Below are 22,886 nucleotides of genomic sequence, written 5' to 3' on the forward strand. Positions count from 1 at the left end.
GTATCTAAAACTTAAAACTATTCTCCATAACAAGTGATTCTGAAATATGTTTCTTGTATTCTATTATTCAAAATTAACCAACTCCCAACCCAACACCCCAACTACAATGCAAAGGAAAGAAAGAAAATGCTACTACCAGATTTCTTTACAAGCACTAGAAACTATCACAGTCACTCTGATTTCTGCTTATAACATGCTAACAATAAGAAAAGGAATACATCGACGTAATAAAACAATACAGAGGCATAACAATTACCTGAGAGATCATGTCTTTCAGAACTCTGAAAAGCCCTGAGTACTTCTCTGCCCTACTAACCACAAATGTTAAAGGCAAGTAAGGATCTTTGAGAGCTGATATTTCAAGTTCACTTAGCTCCTTCTCATACGGTTCCAGCACTTCATCCAAAGCATTGCAAAAGGCACGAAGATACATTCCACCAGATGAAGATTCCTTCTTCACTGAAAAAGAAGAACTCTTATGTTAAAACGGAATATAATTCCTTCACAAAAGGGATATAACAGTCATTGTGTAATGCCAGAATTCAACCTTACAGTTGTAAGAAGTAACAGAAGTATCAAAAACATCATCTTCATAGACGATACCTGTAGCAATAAATTTACCTGTATCACCTCTATCAAACCATCAAGAGCAGTACAATTTGTAAACCAATACGAATGGTTGTACATCATGTGAATATGCTGCCACTTCCGCGCATATGGTACCTTATTCTAGGTGCTACTGTGTATATATCTGCTAGAATACTAATAATAGCTAAGAGGCAACAAAAAGGGTAAAATATGTAATCTATTATACAAAAATGAATCACTCTGAGTGGACTGAAACAAAACATAATTTGTTTAAGTGTCAGATGCAAACACAGTGCTAAGTAAATAAATTTATCAACAGATTTAAACGTAGCAAGGTGGAATACATCCACTTCCCCTAATCCCTCTCCGAACACAAATACAAATTTTTCTTCTTTTATCATCTAATATACATACAACAGATAGCTGAAACTTCAAAATTCTTTTAAGAGTTAAAGTTTTCCTGATTCTTTAAACAACTTACAATCGATTGATTACAACAATGTATTTTTTTATGGAAATATTTTATTTGGAGAAGTATTCAGTACTCAATACACAGTAAGATCTTGTGCGTTGAAATTGTGAGTGCGTTACAGCAATGATATGCCTTATTATAGAACCTTAGTTTTCCTCAATAAAAAGAGCACTTTATCTTCTTTCAGATTTATATAGTGCAGGAAATATTACTATTCAAAACTGATGTTTTGCAAGCACCACAAAAATCAGGTATTACCAAACAATGGTGTGTTTTTGTATCAAGAAATGTAAATGATTCCTAAAAACTATTACTGTTAATGAAGTATTACAGACATACAATTTTGTTTCTGAATTACCTTGCTGGCATTACTAGAAAACACACAAAATTTTTCTTGTCTATATCTTTGCACACAACTGCACAACCAACCATAAAAGCTATTTATGGAAATACTATCCAGTAGTTAAACAAAACACTTAATTTTTGAATGTATATAAATATGGCTGTAATTCCTTGTTTCCCATTTTATTATTGGAAACATAGTTGAGCTGAACTTCAAATTTTGGAAATAATTTTTGAATAATTTCCTCTATGCATATAGCACAAATCACTACATGAGCATAATTGACAATGTCTTAGTCAGCATCTGCCGGTAAGTTAGTCACAGGTGGCCAGCCAGCCAGTCAGTCAGTCAGCTGCAGTTAGCAAGTGTGAATGTGGAAAATCTGTGAAAGCTGAACACTTGTAAAACAGTGTTCGAGTTGGAGATGACAGCAATATACTCGAATTACTGATTATTTATACATACTTATATACTGATATAATACTGTTAATATAGACTGACAATGTAAGTGCAGTTCCTAATACAGCAGGTTTCCATAGTTTCAACAGGCTTTTACTGGGTACTGAGATCACCATTTTTCACACACTCCATTAAATAAACTTAATAAAACAAAAATTTATTATTTTGGTATAATGGAGCTGTGGTTTTACGTGGCTCTTTACAAAGTAATTGCACTTTGTATGATTACTTACTCCCATTTATTTTTGAATATGTATTTCATTGAGAACATCTTTGTGACAGTACAGATGTCAACAGTATGCTTTGTGTATTGTCTTTGCAAACTAACTTGTTCCACTGACACACACAGTACATGCTGTTGACAAAAGTAGTGCCTACTTTATTCTTCACACTCAAGATTGCATTCAGAAGTGGTCTGTTCTGTATCAGGTTTGTTTTTACAGCAGTGTTAGTTCTACGTTAACAGTGATTCACAACAGTACAGATAGAGCTACTGATGAAGAGCGCAATGTTCTTCTGCCTCTTTATTGTGATAGAGAGAGGTGACAAATGTTGCTCAGGATCTACAATTTACCATTATTCAATCTTGCTCACCTTATTATTTCAGCAATCTCACCAATATCTTCTGACTGCACTGCATTTCTCAGAGTGCTGCAGTTACTGCTGGAAGTTCATAGTACAATCCAACAACCAGTTTTTGAAATAATAAATACAACTTGTCTCATAAACACCATGCATATTGTCCTCTCATTTATAATCACCATACATAACACAGTTGGTTCAGTGTTTAGAACATCACAAATACACTGATACAGACTAGGTCCAAAAATGATCTGTCTTAGTTATCAGATTCCAATTGAATATCTAGATAATAAGATTAGCCATGTTCCTGTGACGCCCTAGGCATTGTCATGGCTGCTCTTCCTCCCTGTCTCACATCATACCTCCACGGTAGGACCCAATAACACAGAACAAACTGCCTAACCAGCACGTACCACGAACATGTTGAGATGTCTACATCAACCTGGTGTGCAGGTACATTGCATCCAGTCATTACATAATGCCTGTGCATAAATTTAACATAGATCCAAACAACAGGTTACACTAATTCATTACCTAAATAAACTTTTTACAGTGGTGATCATTATCTGTCCATATGGTAAATGCTTGTGCAACACATCACTCCACCAAAGTGACTTCTTACATTACAAGAATTGTACTCTTACATAGTTCACTGACTGCAGTGGGAGAGCAACATGACAAGACTATGTGAGTTGCTCCTGCAGCAATGGCAATCACATCACAGTACTGTTGCATCTGTCTGAGGTTGTTGCATTACGCCATGTTTCATGTCGGCAGTGAGCCACCACAGACAAACAAAAGAGGACATAGAGGCAAGTGAGATTGTGGAGGGGGAGGGGGGGGGGGGGTAAACAAAATCAGAGTAGGTCTCAGCAGTGATAAATTTAGGTAAAGAACCTACAGCAAATGAAGTCAAGGTGGTTTGGACTTCCACCACAAAAATCAAGATTATTAACATTAAACTTAAAACGTGTCTACAGCCACATCTACATCTACACCTATATATACATCTACATGACTACTATGGAATTCGCATTTAAGGTCTTGGCTTGAGGATTCATAGACCCACTTTGAGACTATATCTCCACTATTTCAGTCAGGAAAAACAAACATCAAAATATGGTCCACAAAATATTTTCACATTTGGAAGAGAAAATAGGTGACTGGAATTTTGTGGAAAGATCTTGCCACAAAGAAGTCTTTATTTTAATGATTGCCACCCCGACTCATGTACCATATCTGTGACACTCTCCCCTATTTTGGGATGATACAATATCCTTCTTTGAACTTTCCCGATGTCCTCTGTCAATCCTATCTGGTTAGGATACTATATCATACAGCAATACACCAGAAAAGGATAGACAAGCATAGTATATGCAGTCTCTTTAGCACAACTGAGTGATCTACAAACAGGGTGGGGTAGACCATTTCCATTGCAGGGATATCCGGTGGCAGCTTGCTCTGCCATCTGATGATGGAGGTAGACCTTAATGTTCTCTACAGTGGTCGAGTTCTAGCGATGAAACTCTTTCTACATTTCAAAATGGTTCAAATGGCTCTGAGCACTATGGGACTTAACATCTGTAGTCATCAGTCTCCTAGAACTTAGAACTACTTAAACCTAACTAACCTAAGGACATCATCACATACATCTACGCCCGAGGCAGGATTCGAACCTGTGACCGTAGCAGTCACGTGGTTCCAGATTGAAACGCCTAGAACTGCAGGGCCACACCGGCCAGCTTTCTACATTTCAACTGACAGATTACAGCTTGATGATGATGATGCAGTAGATGATGGGGATCACTGATCTACTTTGCCCTCTCCACATCAGCAGCAATGGCCTACCTGCTATGGGGGGAGCTATTACAACAATCTAGTAGAGTCTGTCAACTGGAGTTGGCTTCATACATCCTGACAGCATTCAGACAGTCTCTCTGACTGCAGTGTCAGCTTGCTTGGTGTGAGCAAATCCTCACAGGTGACATGTATTATCAGCTGACATACACAATGCAAAAGCAGACTTTTCAGGACGTGAGGCCTAGCTTCCCAGTTGATAACCATGAACTTCCTCAAAATATTGTTCCTTGCACTGCTCTTCAGCCTGGTGCTATGGCAGTGTTTCTGAAGGACAGTGTATGATGAAGATTAACACCAAGATACACAGGTGTTGGGTAATGTTAAAGTCGGGCACTGTACACCGTTTGTATGATGGTATGACATCCATTCTGTCATTTGACAAGCCAGGACATGATTGAAAAGTATGGCTATCAAGAAGAGAGAGCATGTGCTATTAGTGAAACAGTTTTATATGAACAGCAGCAAATAAAGTGCTGCACTGAGAACGTATTGTCAACTGAAAGGTCTGAGGAGAGGCCTGACATCATTAAATGGTTTAAAGATCACAATAATGACATGAGAAAGCACAGGTGATCTTGATGTGGTACATGGAAGAGAAAGGTGTCCTATCCCAGTGGAAGTTATTGCTGTTGCTGTAACTGAGCATGCATCATGTGCTCTGGGTAGTGCTAGTACTCATATGGTGTCATGAGAATTGGCCATTCCATGGTCGACAGTGCAGACAGTTTTGCAGTCTATTTTACACTGGTACCTATATGAGATCCCGACAGTGCAGAAACTGAAATCTAACTATGTGCAGCAAAGTTCTGAATCTGCTCTTTGATTCCTAGCACAGATCAAAACTGATGACATGTGGCCAGACAATATTCTATGGATGACTAGGCACAATTCACACTACACGGTGCAGTGACCACATACAACTGCTGAATTCGGGGTACTGTTAAACTGCATCTTGTGCACAAAGAGCCATTGCAATCACCATATAAGACTGTGTGGTGTGGATTCACATACACATTTATTCTTGGTCCATTCTTCTTTGAACAGAATACACTCACAGGACCTGTCAGATGTACAGTGACAACAGCACTTTATTGACATCTTCGTGTACATTATGTGGTTCTTTGTGTGGAAGAGCACACCTAAGACGAAATCACTGTTTTAATCCAAGATGCAGCAACACCTCATGTCACTTGCCCAGTGAAAGATCTGCTTAATGCAACCTTCCACGAATGTGTTGTCATCTCCTGAGGTTTTCCAGGCTGTGGATATCTAAATAAACACATTTTCCAGGAATATATTCAGTCTTTACCTGACCCACAGGAACACATTGTGCAGGTTCCACCAGAACTGCTGCGAGCAACTGTTGATCACATCGTTTTATGGATGCAGCATCTTGTCATTGCCTCCAGTGCTCATATTGATCAAATTGTTTATTTGGCTGTTTATAATAAAATCAACATTATGCCTTTTCACTTATTTTACCTTTTCTGCCCATGTCCCATGTCCAATCCATTCACTGTGCCAGATTTGCATCTGGTGGCAAAAACTGAAACTAATTGTTTCCAGCTTAAGTCAGTACTATATTAACACATTAGAATATCTACAAGTTTCACTGCCATACAATAATTACAGCTCACACTGGACGTCAGTTATCAGCTGCACTTTTATTACAACCTCCCACTACTTTGCCATGCGACAACCAATTAGTGCCAGGCTTCTCTATTCTGTAAGTGAAATGCGCACATCCGAGTCTTGTTGGGGTTTGGCCTCATAACAAGGGCCAAGCATATCCAAAGATGAAGTCAACTTTTCTTCTCCCTCTTCAAACATTTTTGCTTGAGCAGCCAATGGTGTATCATCAGCACATATGAAATGCCTGGATATGTTGTAATGGGCTCATCATTGGTCTAAATATTAAAAACCATGGGAACGAGTGCAATGCCTCAAGGCAATAATACTTTTGTATGCATCATCTGCTCTTCTTATCCCAGACAAAGGTCTGCTACCTTATATTCTTCAGGAGAGTGCCTAAGAGAGATGTTAGTTGGTAACCACTGATGAGCTCAAATTTTCTTCAGCAACTTTCTGTGGTTGATAGTGTAATAAGCAGCTGATACAGTAACAAAGGCAGTTCCCCTTGTTTTATGTTGTTCAAAACCATCTTCATTGTGTTGAGTGAGGTTCAGTATCTGGCTGCAGCACGATCACCAAGGTTGAAAACCAGTAGTAACTCGAAATAGCAAGCTGCAGATGAGTGGTGTATGAGAAAGATTTTTTTTTTTAAACTAAATTTTATTTTTCAAAGAAGTACATTTTCTACAAGTATATTAAAATGCTGATTATACCTCATTATAAACCAAGTTATCTACAAATAATTACCATAATTAACAATGTGAGAATATTGGCACTGGTGATTGGCTGGTAGAGAAATTTATTAAAGTATCCTGCAATGGCTGCTTCTACCTGTAAATACACAACTTACTCATTCCACAATCCTGAGAACTCTTCTCCACGGCAGTATTCACCAAATATGATGAATGAATTAATGATTTTTACACATGTAAAACCAACTGTACACATGGGGAAAAGTCATATGGAATGGATTTGCATTCCTACAACATCTTGGCTGAGCATCTAAGTACAGTAAAAAGTCTTACCTGGACTTGGCACACACTTATAAAACCGTAGAAAATCCCTTAAAGCCATGTAGTCAATTGCAATAATCATTACTCTGTTCAAAAGTGCTCGTTCTCCAGGATGGATGAAAGACATAAATTCCACAGCCTGCAAATAAAAATTTAAAAAAGAAATCAACATTTGGTAAAGTTGTCCACAAAACCAGAAGAGCATTTTTCCTGTTTAATATTAATTTGGAAATCGTATTTATTAGTCAGTGTGCTGACACTAACATAACTGCTACTACATTTCTAGAAGAAAACATTAAACACATTCAAACTGGAGCCATGCTCACTGCTCTAGTTCGCATAAAATGTTCATTTACACAATAGCCTGTCACCACCTTAATGTAAATGCACCATTAAAAAACGTCTCAATGGTTGAATAAGTAAGACTCCATAGATTTTTAAAAATGAAATCTTAGAACATTTGTGTAATAGAAGCAAAGCCTGCTCACCATAGTAAATGCAGCTTACATGTAATCCCAAAAAAAGGACTGGTCTATTTTACGTGTTAAATTTTAAAAAAATTAATTAATTAAAAGACTTGCCCAGGTTATCTGCCACAAAAAAATAATTTATTATTCAGTCAGTAATTCTTTGAGTTTTATAGCATTCACGTGGAGTCCTTCAGGGGTATAAACTAAGTAAAGGTATTAACAAAATAAAAGCAGCTGTTAGAAACTAAACATGTGCACTGTTTGTGAACAACTATTATAATATGGCTGCTAATCATTTATGGGAGATGAAGAAGCTTGCACAGGATAGAGTAGCATGGAGAGCTGCATCAAACCAGTCTCAGGACTGAAGACCACAACAACAACAACAACAACAACAACAACAACAACAATCATTTATGCTTAGTCAGGCTAAATTTAAAATACTATTTGTAGGAAAAGTGCCACTTTCACAGAAAAAAGGTGCAGATTCATCAAATATTACACAGCAAATTAATGGATTAGTGCAAGACAGTGCAAATGACTGCTGGTAACAAATTGATTTATAGCATAGCCCAAAATCTACATTTGCTCCATCTAAAATGCAGTTTTCATTACACATAGCTACAACTGCAACTGAATCTAGGAAAGCCATATTACACAACAGACAAATCTCAACAAGTGATACTACAAAAATGTGAAATGTGAGGGAGGAGATGGTGGGAATTAAGTATCTTTTACCTCATACTGATATACAAGGTGTCTCACATAAAAGCGGTACGCCTCACGTACTAATTAAGCATCTCTAATCAAATTGCTTGTAAAGTGGCAACACCGTCTCTGAAGTTAGCTACACTGCAACACACTCCATCAATGAATGTAAAGATATGTTTCAAGTGAAGTATCCTGCTAAGAAACTCCCCATGACCAGCCCTAGTCAGGACCTGTACAAGAAATGGAGGGCTGTGGAATCTGTTCAGAATGTGCAAAGGTATAGGCGACCAATAATTGGGATCCCTGGAACTGTAGACAACTCGCATGGACATTAGGAGACGTCCCTGCAAGTCAGTAAAGATGTTATCACAGCAGGATGGTGTACCTCCAACATCATGTCATTGTGTACTAAAACAAATGAAATTAAAAGCCTATCATGAAAAGTGTGCTGCAAAAGTTAAAATTTGAGGATCAGGAAAAAAAGAGTTCACTATTGTATGTAGCAGTTAACACCACTTGCTAACAGTTATTTGGACCCCTTGTCTGGTATTGGCCTGCATGGAAATTTAAGCCCACCAGAGCAAATGGACCTCAACAGACGACAGAGGGCAATGTTGCTGCAGTGCTGCATTCATCCAGTGATTGTGCCACCACCTCACCACATGAATACACCAGTCAATAGTGTCCCTCACAGCTGGCATAAATACTGCTGCATCTCGACCTCACAGTCAGTACTTCATCCCATTGCATTCATTACTATCTCCAATGTATTACTGACTACTCATCCAAGAGTTTGCTTTGGTATTGGTTTTCCTATTTAGTGGCTTGTACTTGACCTGTTGACAGTGTTGTGTCAAAAGTTCATTGCACTTCATCATAGCACAGACTGCTATTAACTTGCGCTTGTTGTGTCGGATTCCAATACTCAATATTATTAGGAAGGTACCACTCTGTTGGTCGACATCAGAGCCAACACCTTGCTGTATCAATAACCTCCTCATCATCCATTTACTACTTGCCGCAGAGTGCATCCTTAGTTGCACCAAACAGGAGCAGCTGTTGCACCAGCAGCAGATACAGATGGAATAGTGGAATAGTGGTTCTTGGTGGACAAACTTAGTGTGGAGGAGGCCACTGTGCCCCAGGGACCGGTGCCCCCTGCACTCAACCCCACATTCCATCCTCTGTTTTTTTCTCCTTTTAATGATGCTACAGAGGACTGGGATACATATTTGCATTGACTGAAGCAACATTTCACAACATTTCAAGCTGTCTTGGGTGTTGCTGGACATGTTTTTTCTCGTTCGAAAACTTGCGCCTCTGTCTGACACCTTTGGCTTTTCCTTTCAGGAGATACGTGTTCTACTGACTAATTATCATTCCCAGCAATACCATGTGGTTGCCTCCAGACTAGAATTTCATCAATACCATAAACAGCTGGGACAGTCACACCGCTCATGGGTCACTGACTTGCAAGGACTCAGCTGAAAACTGATTTTACGTGTACCAATCAAGGCTGTAAGGCTTCCTTTGCCAACTCCTTGATTTGTGATGTGGTGGTTCAACTGGCGCCTAACAACCGGATAGCATGTCATTAGATGACATCTTGCGCATCGCTCATTTGTTCGAAATTTCACAGGTGGCTAACAAATGATTCATGGCAAGGCCACAAGTGGCAGCAGTTAACATGCCACCAGTTGCACCATCCCACCATCTTAAACACAGGATGACCGCCATGTTGCAGTAACATCGTGATTCGCCTGTCTGATGTCTCTATGAATTCTGAGCCTCCAGTTGTCCATCAATGACTGACACAGGGGCCACTCCCTTCATGCCCACAGTGTTTTTCTTCTCACTCCTGAGCAGACTGTCCAGATCACTGTGGGTCCTGTACAAGCTGTGGCAAGGAGGGGCCCCTGCTCAATGTGTCACCGTCACATGACGTGCACACACTCAGTGCTGGGACCACACCAGGACACTGTACATAGATGAGGCATCTCAGAACAACGTCATCCTTAACATGCTGTTTGGGTGGTGTAAGCACAAGCTACTCCCCCGTGGCCTGTCCTCAGCCCCTACAATATTCCAGTAATTTCTGGAACAGTTGATACAGCATATTCCAACTTGCATATGTTACTTGGATGATCTTTTCAACATGATCCTCCCACCAGGAGCATTTGGAATACCTCTGCATCCTGTTCACGACCCTGTGGGGCACAGGCCTGCATTGTTGTTTGGAGAAGAGTAGATTTTTTCACCCAGGAGTGGAGTGTTTGGGGCACTGACCGCTAAAGAGGGAATCCGATGTACAATCAAAATGTTGCCACTATCTCTTCTTTACTTCACCCAAAGAACTTACCTGAATTACAAGTGTTATTGGGCAAGCTTAACTATTATGCTAAATTCTTACCCCAGACAACCCACACTGCACAACTTCTCAATCAGTTGCATTAAAAGGGGGTCCCTTATAACTGGATCCCCACCTGCAAACAGGCTTTTTTCAAATAGAAAACCATACTGACATCCGCACCCTGCCTCATACCTTTTGCTCCCAATCACCCATTGACTCCAGCAGCCAATGCATCTGCCTATGGTTTCAGAGCTCTCCTGGCAAACAAGAATGGGGATGGTTCCAAACAGCCTATAGTATACGCATCCAAGACCCTGCCCCAGCACAGAGCAACTGTTCCCAGATCGAAAAGGAGGCCTTGGCAATAGTGTTACCATTCAAAGGAATTTCATGTCTACCTTTTTGGGGCACAGTTCCCTCTAATTACAAATCACAAGCCATTGGTGGCATTATTTGGGCTGTGTCCAACCTTCCAGAATAAACAGCCCAACACCTCCAGCACTGGGTGTTGTTCCTCAGTGCCTACAATTATACTGTACGGTACAAGGCAACTGCCCAGCACTCTAATGCCGATGCATTTGTCACATCTACCAAAAGATCCAGACCCTGATACTGACGAACAGGAGGTCGTCTGCTTCTACATCAATGTCAAACAACAACATACATCGGATGGTTTTCCCCTTATGGCTAAGTATGTTGCCACTGCTATGCACTGGGAACCTACCCAGTGACACGTCCTTCACTATTTAACCCTGATTTGCCCCATTATCTCCCTCATCAGTTGACAATAGAGCTCCACCCCTGGAAACAGCTTTCTCACCACCTCCCTGTTGTGGATGATGTCATCCTTTTCGATACTGAGACAGATGCACATCGAGTAGTTATTCCAGTGTAGTTACATCATTGGGTAATGAATTTGTTCTATTTGGGTCCTTCGGCCATGTCCTGCTTGAAGATGCGGGCAAGCTGCCATGTGTACTGGCCCGGGATCAATGTCGACATCAAAAAAATGCTCCATAGTTACGCAGCATGCGTCTGGCACCACGCGGCGCCCCGTTTGTCCTTTGCCCCCTGGCCTATTCCTCATCACCACATCCACCACAGCTTTGCAGGCTCATACTTGGGTTCTATGTGGTTGCTCTTTGTGGATTCTTATTCAAAGTAACCCTATGTTGTCGCATGGCATCCACCACGAGTGAGGTCACCCTTATCTTATCCCAAGTTTTGGCCATCAAAGGATTGCCTCACATATTGGTCTCTGACAATGGCTCAGAATTCATGGCCTCTGTCCTCAAAGACTTCTGTGCTGCCAATGGCATCAAACACACCTGTAGTCCTTGGTTCCACGCTTCCTCCAATGGTGAAGCTTGACGTCTGGTTAAGACTTTTAAGCAGCAGATGAAGAAGGTTATTGAATACTCAAACACTATGGCAGCCCTTACTTTGTTTTTGAGCACTTATTGCACCACACTGATTAAAAATCACAGTCCTTTGGAGCTCCTCCATGGTCACCCAACTCAGACCTCACTTCACCTGCTAACACTGTCGCCAACAGAACCTCTATCGCATCTGTCTGGGAATTACATCCCTGGCACAGCACATAGCAGGAGAAATGGGGGCTGGGGGGAGGGGGGGGGGGGATATACCTCACCAGTGTGGAGGCAAAGCTGAAGGCCCCAAACCAACGTCTGCACTAACTGAAGGACTCAATTCCTGTAGGGACATGCAAACACTTAAATCTGGGAGGACAAATCACCTTTTGCAAATCATGACATATGAAACCATGCAAGGGTCACCTGCTACAGCCCATGACACAAATGGTGGTAAGTTATATTTAGTGTGAAGCGTCGAAAGGTGGCTGCAGTCCAGCAAAATATGGGTCACTCTGAGGGAAGGGCCACACAACAACAAAGGTGGGGGGACACCTATTATGGAGTAAAAAACTCTTGGGTCAACCTGGTATGACCGATACAAAGATGGCAGAGGATGGTAGATTCCTACAGGGAGAGGCTGGGGGAAGAATGCCACGTGGTGTAAGTGCCCTTGATTACACAAAGTTTATTAAACAGAGGGTGGGGAAGGGGGACGGAGGGGGAGGGGGGGGGGGGGGATTGCACTCCCAAGCCCCAAGAGACTGGGCAAAAAAAGCATTTGAGGGGGTCAAGGAGAATGGGGTAGGTGATTGCAGTTGGTGTATGTGGTCTGTCAGGATCATGACAGCAGTGGGCCCAGGCAGCAACCGCTTTCAATGAGGTATGAAGGGGAACAATGCACTAAAATGTCCATATGGAGCAACATACAGATGCCACTGGAAGCCTTCAAAGTGCCTACCCAGTTTCGACAGTATGGTGAGTAAGTATCAGTAAAATGAGATTCCTAGATAATGACACAAGCTGCGAAGTAAAAGGAAATAAGAGATTCCAACTCCAGAAGGTGACAGTAGTATCCATTACAATTCCATTGAATAAGCATGGAACAGGGATCCAAATGGGATGGGCCAGAACCGGGCACACTGGGTGTAGGATTAAAGGTTGAACAGGTCTGACACTTCTGCTTCAGTCAGTAATATCCCAAGGCCCCAACTTTAGCCCTACACCCAAATGCAACCATCTTTGACTTGTAAAGACCTACACTTCTTCTCCTGGTCTCTGCAATGGAATCATTTCTTTGCCACCAATCCTTGAACTAAAGTCAATCTAATCCCAACAATGAGCTCTGTCCGTTCCAATTCATACCACCATCCAACCATGATTCTCACTCTACATCTACATCTACATCTACATCCATACTCCACAAGCCACCTGACGGTGTGTGGCGGAGGGTACCTTGAGTACCTCTATCGGTTCTCCCTTCTATTCCAGTCTCTTATTGTTCATGGAAAGAAGGATTGTCGGTATGCCTCTGTTTGGGCTCTAATCTCTCTGATTTTATCCTCATGGTCTCTTCGCGAGATATACGTAGGAGGGAGCAATATACTGCTTGACTCTTCGATGAAGCTATGTTCTCGAAACTTCAACACAAGCCCGTACCAAGCTACTGAGCGTCTCTCCTGCAGAGTTCTTCCACTGGAGTTTATCTATCATCTCCGTAACACTTTCGCGATTACTAAATGATCCTGTAATGAAGCGCGCTGCTCTCCGTTGGATCTTCTCTATCTCTTTTATCAACCCTATCTGGTACGGATCCCACACTGCTGAGCAGTAGTCAAGCAGCAGGCGAACAAGCGTACTGTAACCTACTTCCTTTGTTTTCGGATTGCATTTCCTTAGGATTCTTCCAATGAATCTCAGTCTGGCATCTGCTTTACCGACGATCAACTTTATATGATCATTCCATTTTAAATCACTCCTAATGCGTACTCCCAGATAATTTATGGCATTAACTGCTTCCAGTTGCTGACCTGCTATATTGTAGCTAAATGATAAGGGATCTTTTTTTCTATGTATTCACAGCACATTACACTTGTCTACATTGAGATTCAATTGCCATTCCCTGCACCATGCATCAATTCACTGCAGATCCTCCTGCATTTCAGTACAATTTTCCATTGTTACAACCTCTCGATATACCACAGCAACATCCGCAAAAAGCCTCAGTGAACTTCCGATGTCATCCACAAGGTCATTTATGTATATTGTGAATAGCAACGGTACACACACCTGAAATCACTCTTACTTCGGAAGACTTCTCTCCATTGAGAATGACATGCTGCGTTCTGTTATCTAGGAACTCTTCAATCCAATCACACAATTGGTCTGATAGTCCATATGCTCTTACTTTGTTCATTAAACGACTGTGGGGAACTGTATCGAAAGCCTTGCGGAAGTCAAGAAACATGGCATCTACCTGTGAACCCGTGTCTATGGCCCTCTGAGTCTCTTGGACGAATAGCGCGAGCTGGGTTTCACACGATCGTCTTTTTCGAAACCCATGCTGATTTCTACAGAGTAGATTTCTAGTCTCCAGAAAAGTCATTATACTCAAATATAATACGTGTTCCAAAATTCTACAACTGATCGACGTTAAAGATATAGGTCTATAGTTCTGCACATCTGTTCGACGTCCCTTCTTGAAAACGGGTATGACCTGTGCCCTTTTTCAATCCTTTGGAATGCTACACTCTTCTAGAGACCTATGGTACACCGCTGCAAGAAGGGGGGCAAGTTCCTTCGCATACTCTGTGTGAAATTGAACTGGTATCCCATTAGGTCCAGCGGTCTTAACTCCCCCATACGTAACCAACCCCTGGTCACCATCTAAGAAATTCCTTACTCCAACTTGGCCTCACCATCCTTCCCCAGGTCCCTTCCTCAGAACAACCTTTCAGCAGAAGAAAAGACAGTCATACATAACATCAAAACAATGACCTAAGCATCCCACCCGCAAACAAAGGTTCCAAAACTGTTGTTGCGAATCACCATGACTACCTGGAGGAAGGTCTCTGCCACCAATTATCTGACTACTCTACTATAACCTCTGCCAGAGTGACCCAATCTCGGAAGCCAACATAACCTCCAATTCCCGCTTAAAGCCTTATGCCCTTACCCTACGACACCTCACACACACACCTTTTACATGCTCCCCAAAACCCAACAATTCTGTACACCCCAGTGTAGCCTGTTACAGGGCCCCCACTGAAAAATTTCGGCTCTCACTGACCAACACTTCCAACCAACTGCCCATAATCTAGCTTCCCACTTCAAAGCCACCAACACTGAGAATCTAACCTAGGCCTTCACCGACTCGCCACCATCTCCACCCCTTTAGCTCCTGGATCATTACTTTTTCTGTTGATGTCATCTGCCTACACACCAACATCCCTTATGTACACAGTCTTACAGCTCCTGAACACTACCTTTCCAAACGTCCTTCAGACTCCAAGCTCATTATCTCTTTCCTCATACACCTTACTAACTTTAACCTAACTCCCAACCACTTGTCTGGTTCAGGTTCATTGATATCTTCATGATCTGCAATCCAGGTCAAGACATCATAACTTCATTCTTTCACAACTGCAATGCCTTCTCTCTCATCCGCTTCACCTGATCCTCATCAACCTTCCTCGATGTTGACCAGCTCCTCTCTGATGGTTTCATCCACACCTCTGCCCACATTAAACCCACCAACCACCAATAGTACTTGCATTTCGACAGCTGTTATCCCTTCCACCCTTCCACACCATAAACTCCCTCCCTTAGTCTAGCCACCCAGGGACAGCATATCTGCAGTGACAAGAACTCCCATACTCAATATCTACATCTGCATCTACATACATACTCTGCAAACCACCACTAGATGCATGGCAGAGGGTAAATAATAGCCCATCATAAAATAAATAGTCAAAGACTACAGTCATCTAGAGGATTTAATAGGTGATGGTGATATTCTTTGACTTGGCCCCAGAAATCAATGACTGTATGAGCAGAACATAATATTTACTTCAGTGTCCATACTACACAGATGATGTTACACAAATTCATTCACTGTATAATAAGAATGTTACTGTATAACTTTTGTGTGTACTTTTCAATGAAATCATGTGAATAAATGAAGGCAATACCAGTCTGCATTAAAGTAAAGAAGAAAGAAAATACGTCTTAACATTACTCTTTCAATCTGCAGTGTGTGTGTGTGTGGGGGGGGGGGGGGGGGGGGGCACATGCGTTTTGACACTTTCTGGCACGTCCAAACTGTGCTGAGGGTCTCACCAAAACCTTCACAGACAAACAATCTCTCACACAGCAGCTACTCCTCAAACATATTTCCCCACACCATTTCATCTCATGCCCTCCAATCCTCCCACCACCCCCAAGAACCAGCCACAAAAGAGTGCCCCCTTCATCACCCAATACCAGCCTGGACTGGTACACCTGAGCCACATCCTTCATCAGGACTTTGATTACCTATCATTATGCCCTGAAATGAGTGACATTCTACCCAATATCCTTCACACCCCTACTAAAGTGGTCGTCCACCCAACTTCCACATCTTAGTCCATCCCTACACCACTCCCAATCCCAACACCTTGCTACAAGGATCACATCCCTGTGGAAGACCCAAGTGTAAAACCTCCCCAATCTACCCACCCAGCTCTCCCTATTTCAGTCCTATTACAGGTTTATCCTACCCCACCAGAGGCCAGGCCATTTGTGGAAGCAGCCATGTCAATAACATCTCAATTCCAATCATTGCACAGCTTTTATACTGGCATGACTGCCAACCAGCTGTCCACCAGGATGAACAGCCACCACCAAACTGCAGCCAAGAGCAGACCACCCTGTTGCACAACATACAGCTGAACATAATATGCTCAACTTCAATGGGTGCTTCACCAGGATTCCACAAGTTTCCTCAAGTGAAATTCCCTTATATTTCCCTGATTTCCAGACAAGTTTTAGCATTTTTCCCCGATAAATTTTAAGTTGTCAAGGATAAGTAAAGACATAAGCTGACAAAAAAAATGTAGAAGCTTTTGTATTTCTCCCCCATGTCAGCAAAAAATCATAAGTAACAACATCAACATATTTTTTAATGAACTGTTTTAGATGGAGAAAGCAAACCAAATGGTATGTGTATTTCATTAAGACCACTGTTGTTATTTTATTTCTATAAAACAAACACATTTGGTAACAAAAATACGCATTTCCTTTTAGTTGCAAGACAGATTTAAAATACCTTCACTAATTTCAGAAATAGCCTCAGAAAAAAGTAGGCCTCTTGAAAGAAATTTATAAGGTAAGAAAGAGTTGTGTAAACCAACACTATACATGACCAACAATAAAATGTTAGTTCTATTATGTTCGTTATTGTCAGTTATTACCCACTGTGTTACATTTATTATTTTACAGATATAGCATGAATTTTCTTTCGAGAAATATGCGAGTACATAGTGTACAAACTGTCAATGATGGCACAATTTTCTTCTTCTTATCGTCCACACTCTCTAATATATATATATTATTTTCGAAGTGCCAAAACGCACTAGAATAAATGAAATGTCTATAAAACACTGCACTGCACAATGTACTTGCAGTCAGACAGTCGCAACTTCTAAAAACAATTGCCCACGGTTCTGACCTGCTGAGGAGCAGAGTAGCCCTGGGTCCTTGGATAAACCACGAAAATCTGCCACATTATGCCACACACAAACAGACTTGGCCTGCAGGCAGATCGGTGAGACTTGATCTGATGGGCAGGGCCTGCACATTAGGGGGAACCAATGGGCTTCAGATCGGCACACATGATCCGTTAGAGGCACCTTCAGAAATGACCCGCAGTTTTGGCCCACCGTCCACTCATGGCCAGCTATTCACATGTCAGAGATGCCATCTTGATGAAATGAGGCCGCAGTGATCAATCCACACAACAGATGCAGCAAATACTCTGAGAATCAATACTACCGAGGACAGGTATCAACTCACCATAAAGATGTTCACTGAGCCAGATACAGGCATGTAGAAAAGACAATGAAATTCTCACAACTAAATTTTTGGTCATAGCTTTTGTCAGAAAATGAGAGCACACACACACACATTCACTCAATCACTCAGACAACTCATGCACACACGACCACCGCTGCGTCAATAATCTCTGACAATCAGAGCCAAACAAATGATTGCTCACACCTACCTGTCTGTTGTCATTAGCTGCTAGGCTAGTGGCAAGAAGTGGTGGAAGCACTAGCTGTAAACTGAGAGGAGTGGTAGGAATGAAAGAAGTAGTAAGAATGAGGGCGTAGGAAGTGGCACATGTACTCAGCTGTGCATAGCCAGCAACGATGCACGACATCTCAGTAAACACACCATGTCATCTACTAAAACAAAAACAAGATTTTTCCAGTATTTTTTTTTTAATTTCCCTGATATTTTCCTGATATGTTTGAAATTCCTTGATATTTTCCTGATTTCCAGAACTTGTGGCAACCCTATTCACTACCCAAGCCATCTGGATCCTCCCCTTTGTCACCAGATTTTCTGAACTATGGAGATGGGAGTAATCCTTACAACACATTCTCCACTTCCAAAATTACCCTAGCCTCAATCTGCAGTAACTTACTTCCCCACTACCTCAACCCAATAACTTCCACCCTCTCTGTCCTATCACCACCTTCCTATTCTATTTCACACCCCCTTTGTGTGCTGCCTCTACCAACACAGCCACCCACCTTTCCCCTTACCCCCTCCTTTATTTTTTGACTCCCTGTACCCCCCCCCCTTTCCACAACTCCCTACCCCAAAGCCTCCCTGACAATGTGCCTGGTGGCAGTGTAGTCCCTGCATGAACTGTCGGACACCAGACAGTGCTCTTCTCTCTCCCCATCCATACCCTGCTATCCCTTCTGCTCCCCCCCCCCCCCCCCAATCCAGACTGCTGTTTCCGTTCTACGTGACAGTCACTTTCCGGTCCGCAATACCAGAAATGGCAGCCATGTGTGCGTGAGGTATGCTTGCTTGTGTGAATGAATATACAGAGTGAGTCAGGAGGAAACATACATGGTTTGATGGGTGATACTACAGGTGATTCTGAACAAAAAAAAAAGCTCCTACTAAACATATGCCCTTTTCTTAACCATTTCCGGGTAAACTAATGAAAACAACTAGGAACGAGAAACGTGTAGCGTCGTCCTTACTAACCCTGTCAGTACACAGTTCACTTGCACATGTTGCAGTTGTATACCTCAAGTCACAGTCCGACAGTGCCTGTCACAGTGCATGGTACTACATTGTTGTTGTGAGAACAATGAATACAGTTTTGTGTAGTGAAAATGCCATGGATCTTCACACATGCAGAGTATGCTGACATAGTGTTTGCCTATGGTCTGTCCAATAGGAATTCCAGATCTGCTGTGAGAGAATAGCAACAACGCTATCTGAATCCCAGAGTGCCGGACAGCAGGGTGTTCAGTAGGGTGTTTCATGGATTGCTTGAGTGTGGTATGCTTCCCAGTATAAATGTTGTCTCTGAACGTCCCATACAACAAACTCTTAATGAAGTCTAGGACATTCTTCAAATAATGGGACACAATCCTACTACTAGCTCTAGAAGAGTTGGTACCAAACTTGATATTCCAGAAAGATAAGTGATACGCACAGTACACGAGCACGATCTGTACCACTTTCATCGGAAGAGTGTACAACATCCGCATGGAGGAGATGCTGCCACACGGCAAGAATTCTGTCAATGGATCAGTGCCAATGATCGATTAATTCCACATATTTTGTTCATTGATGAGTCAACATCTACCCGCAGCAGAATCAACACACGCGCAACCCTCATGTATGGGCAAATGAAAATGTGCACGCTGCTGTGAAAACGAATTTTCAACGACTTTTCTCAGTCAACAGGTGGTGCAGGATTATTGATGACCAACTCATTGGTCCAGTTGTTTTAGATAACAATCTTACTGGGACACGGTATCTTGAGTTTCTTCAAAATGTGTTACCAGAATATGAGGAAGATATTCCTTTGGCAACATGAGCTCGTATGTACTTTCAGCATGACAGAGCTCCTACACATTCCGTATGGGCAGTAACACGGTATCTCAACACAACATGTCCTGGTCATTGGGTCGGTAATCTTGGAGTCATTGTTTGGCCACCGAAGTCACCTGATCTTACCCCATTGGATTACTGTTTGTGTGGTTGGATGAAGAGCGACGTCTACAAGCGCACAGTGGACACAAGAGAGGAATTTCTTGCTTGTATTTTACATGCTTGTGCCCCCGTAAAGGAATGCAAAACTGAGCTCCAATCGATGGCAACACCTGTCTACAGGAGCAGCAACATGCATTGAAGTTGACGGTGAACTGTTTGAACATCTTCTGTGAGGAAACATACACAATTAAACAAACCATAACATAACACTGTCTTAATTTACCGTCACCTGCACCTTTCTTGTTCCTAGCTGTTTTCACTGGTTTACCCGGAGACAGTTAAGAAAAGGGCATATTTTTATTTCCTCCTGACTCATCCTGCATGTGTGTGTGTGTGTGTGTGTGTGTGTGTGTGTGTTTCATTTTCTGACAAAGGCCTTGGCCGAAAGGTGAAGTGTGATGTAAGTATCTTTACATTGTGCCTTTCTGCAACTTACCATGTCATCATTACAGTAAGTAGCAATCTATCTTTTCCTTAAGATACCAAATTTAACTGCTCAAAGAGAAAATATAAAAATGCAGTAGGAAAAAGGGAATACAAACATCTAAAAAATGAGACTGATGAAAAGTGTGAAATAGCTAACCAGAAATGGCTACAGGACAAATGCAGAACTGTAGAGGCATATACAACTAGGGGAAGGTTTGGTAATGCCTACAGAAAAATTAAAGAAGCCTTTGAAGAAAAGGGAAGCAGCTGTATAAAAATTGAGAGCTCAAACAGAAAACCAGTACTAAGCAAAGGAGGGAAAGTTCAGAGGGGAGTATATAGAGGGGCTGCGCCAGGGAAATGAACTTGAAGGTTATATTATAGAAAGGGAAGAGGACATAGATGTGGTGGGAGATAAGACACAGTGAGAAGACACTGACAGAGTGCTGAAAGACTTAAGTCATTCTGCCTGAACTACCATCTTTGGGAGAGCCAACCATGACAAAACTATTCCACCTGGTGTCCAAGATGTACAAGACAGAGGAAATACCATCACACTTCAAGAAGGATGTAACAATTCCAATTCTGAAGAAAGCAGTTGCTGAAAGGTGTAAATATAACTGAACAAATCATGGTTGAAAAACACTCACATGAATTATTTACAGACAAATGGCAAACTAGGAGGAGCTAGCCTTGCAGAAAATCAATTTGGATTCTGGACAAATGAAGGAACACACAAGGTAATACTGACCCTGTGACTTCTCTTAGAAGACAGGTTGGGGAAAGGCAAACCTACGTTTATAACTTCTGTTGACTTAGAGAAAGCTTTAGACAACATTGACTGGAATAAACTCTTTCAAATTCAGAAGGTAGAAGGGGTAAAAGACAGGGCGAGAAAGGGTATTTACAACTTGTACAGAAACCAGATAACAGGGGCATGAAAGAAAACAGTGGTTGAGAAGGGAATAACATATGGTTGTAGCCTATCCCTGACGTCATTCAATATGTTGCTGTGCAATCAGAAATGGAAAGGAAAGAAAAATTTGGAGAAGGAATTAAAATTCAGGAAGAATAAATAAAAACCTTGAAGTTTGCCGATGACATTGTAAATCTGTCACAGACAGCAAAGGCCTTGGTGGAGTAGCTAAATAGATTGGACAGTGTCTTGAAAGGATAATGTAAGATGAACATCAACGAAGGATAATGGGATGTAATCAAATCAGGTAATGATGAGGGAACTAAGATTATAAAATGAGACACTAAAACTAATAGATGAATTTTGCTATTTGTGAAGCAGAAAGGTTGTAAAATATAAACTGGCAATAGTAAGAGAAGCATTTCTGAAGAAGATAAATTTTTTAGCATTGAATACAAATTGAAGTGTTACGCAATATTTTCTGAAGGTATTTGTCTGGAATATAGCCTTGTATGACAGTAAAACGTGGGTGATAAACAATTCAGACAAGAAGAGAATAGAAGATTTTGAAATGTTGTGCTTCAGAAGAACATTCAAGATTAGATGGGTAGGGCATGTCACTAATGAGGAGTTACTGAAAAGTCTACTGGGAAGGAAAAAATATTGTGACACAACTTGAGTAAAAGAAGGTATTGGTTGGGAAAACACTTTCTGAGATGTCAAACAATCCCTGGGTCAAGAGAAATATTCGATACAAGTAGACAGCTTTGACCAGTGATGTGATGTTAATGGATACTGGAAAATCACCTTTTGGTACATATATTCACAATTTTATCGTTGGTTTGGAAAGCCAATGAAAGTGAAGAAAACTAAATAAATAAAAACTCACCCCAATGTAGAGGTTAGGTTGGAAGCTGACAGGTTGGTTGTGAGCTGGCAAAGCCATCGAATGCGAAACAAAAACAAAAAAAAACTGATAATCTTGTTCATTTTGGGTATCTCAGCCGTACATTTGTTAAAATTGGCTGTGGTGACAGACTGATCTGCAGCTTAGCCCATTTGAAAAAACAACCACTGATACCACATCTGTATCATTTACACAGTTTGTCGCATGTTTCCTATGTCATTGCTCAATGTTGACGGACTCTTATCAAATATTCTCTTTAAATGTGATGATCAATTTATTATTGGAGGGAAGTTCACGGTACAAAAATTGCAGAGGGAGATGAAGACAAATGCAGGAAGCAGGTTAAATAGATGTAGCTTGCAGCAGCTATTTGGAGATGAAGGGGCTTGCACATAATACAGTAGCTGCCTCAAACCAGTCTTTGAACGCAAGGCCGCAACAGCAACAACACCAACAACAACCAATGAATTACGGTCAGAGACAACATCTATCCCTGTGATGTCT

At 41.5% G+C, this 22,886-nt stretch overlaps 1 protein-coding gene across 1 annotated transcript in view; it reads right to left on the bottom strand.

Moving 5' to 3' along the window:
• The window catches only part of LOC126187987 (gamma-tubulin complex component 4), a 163,279-nt gene that overhangs the window by 127,801 nt on the left and 12,592 nt on the right, over nucleotides 1-22,886 (bottom strand). The window contains exons 2-3 of the mRNA XM_049929394.1: nucleotides 6,962-7,088; nucleotides 257-459 (exon numbers count right to left, since the gene is read on the bottom strand). Of these exons, the coding sequence (XP_049785351.1) occupies nucleotides 257-459; nucleotides 6,962-7,088 (330 nt within the window). The remainder of the gene's footprint in view (nucleotides 1-256; nucleotides 460-6,961; nucleotides 7,089-22,886) is intronic.

This window comes from Schistocerca cancellata, chromosome 5, assembly GCF_023864275.1.
Source record: "Schistocerca cancellata isolate TAMUIC-IGC-003103 chromosome 5, iqSchCanc2.1, whole genome shotgun sequence".
Taxonomy (NCBI): Eukaryota; Metazoa; Arthropoda; class Insecta; order Orthoptera; family Acrididae; genus Schistocerca; species Schistocerca cancellata.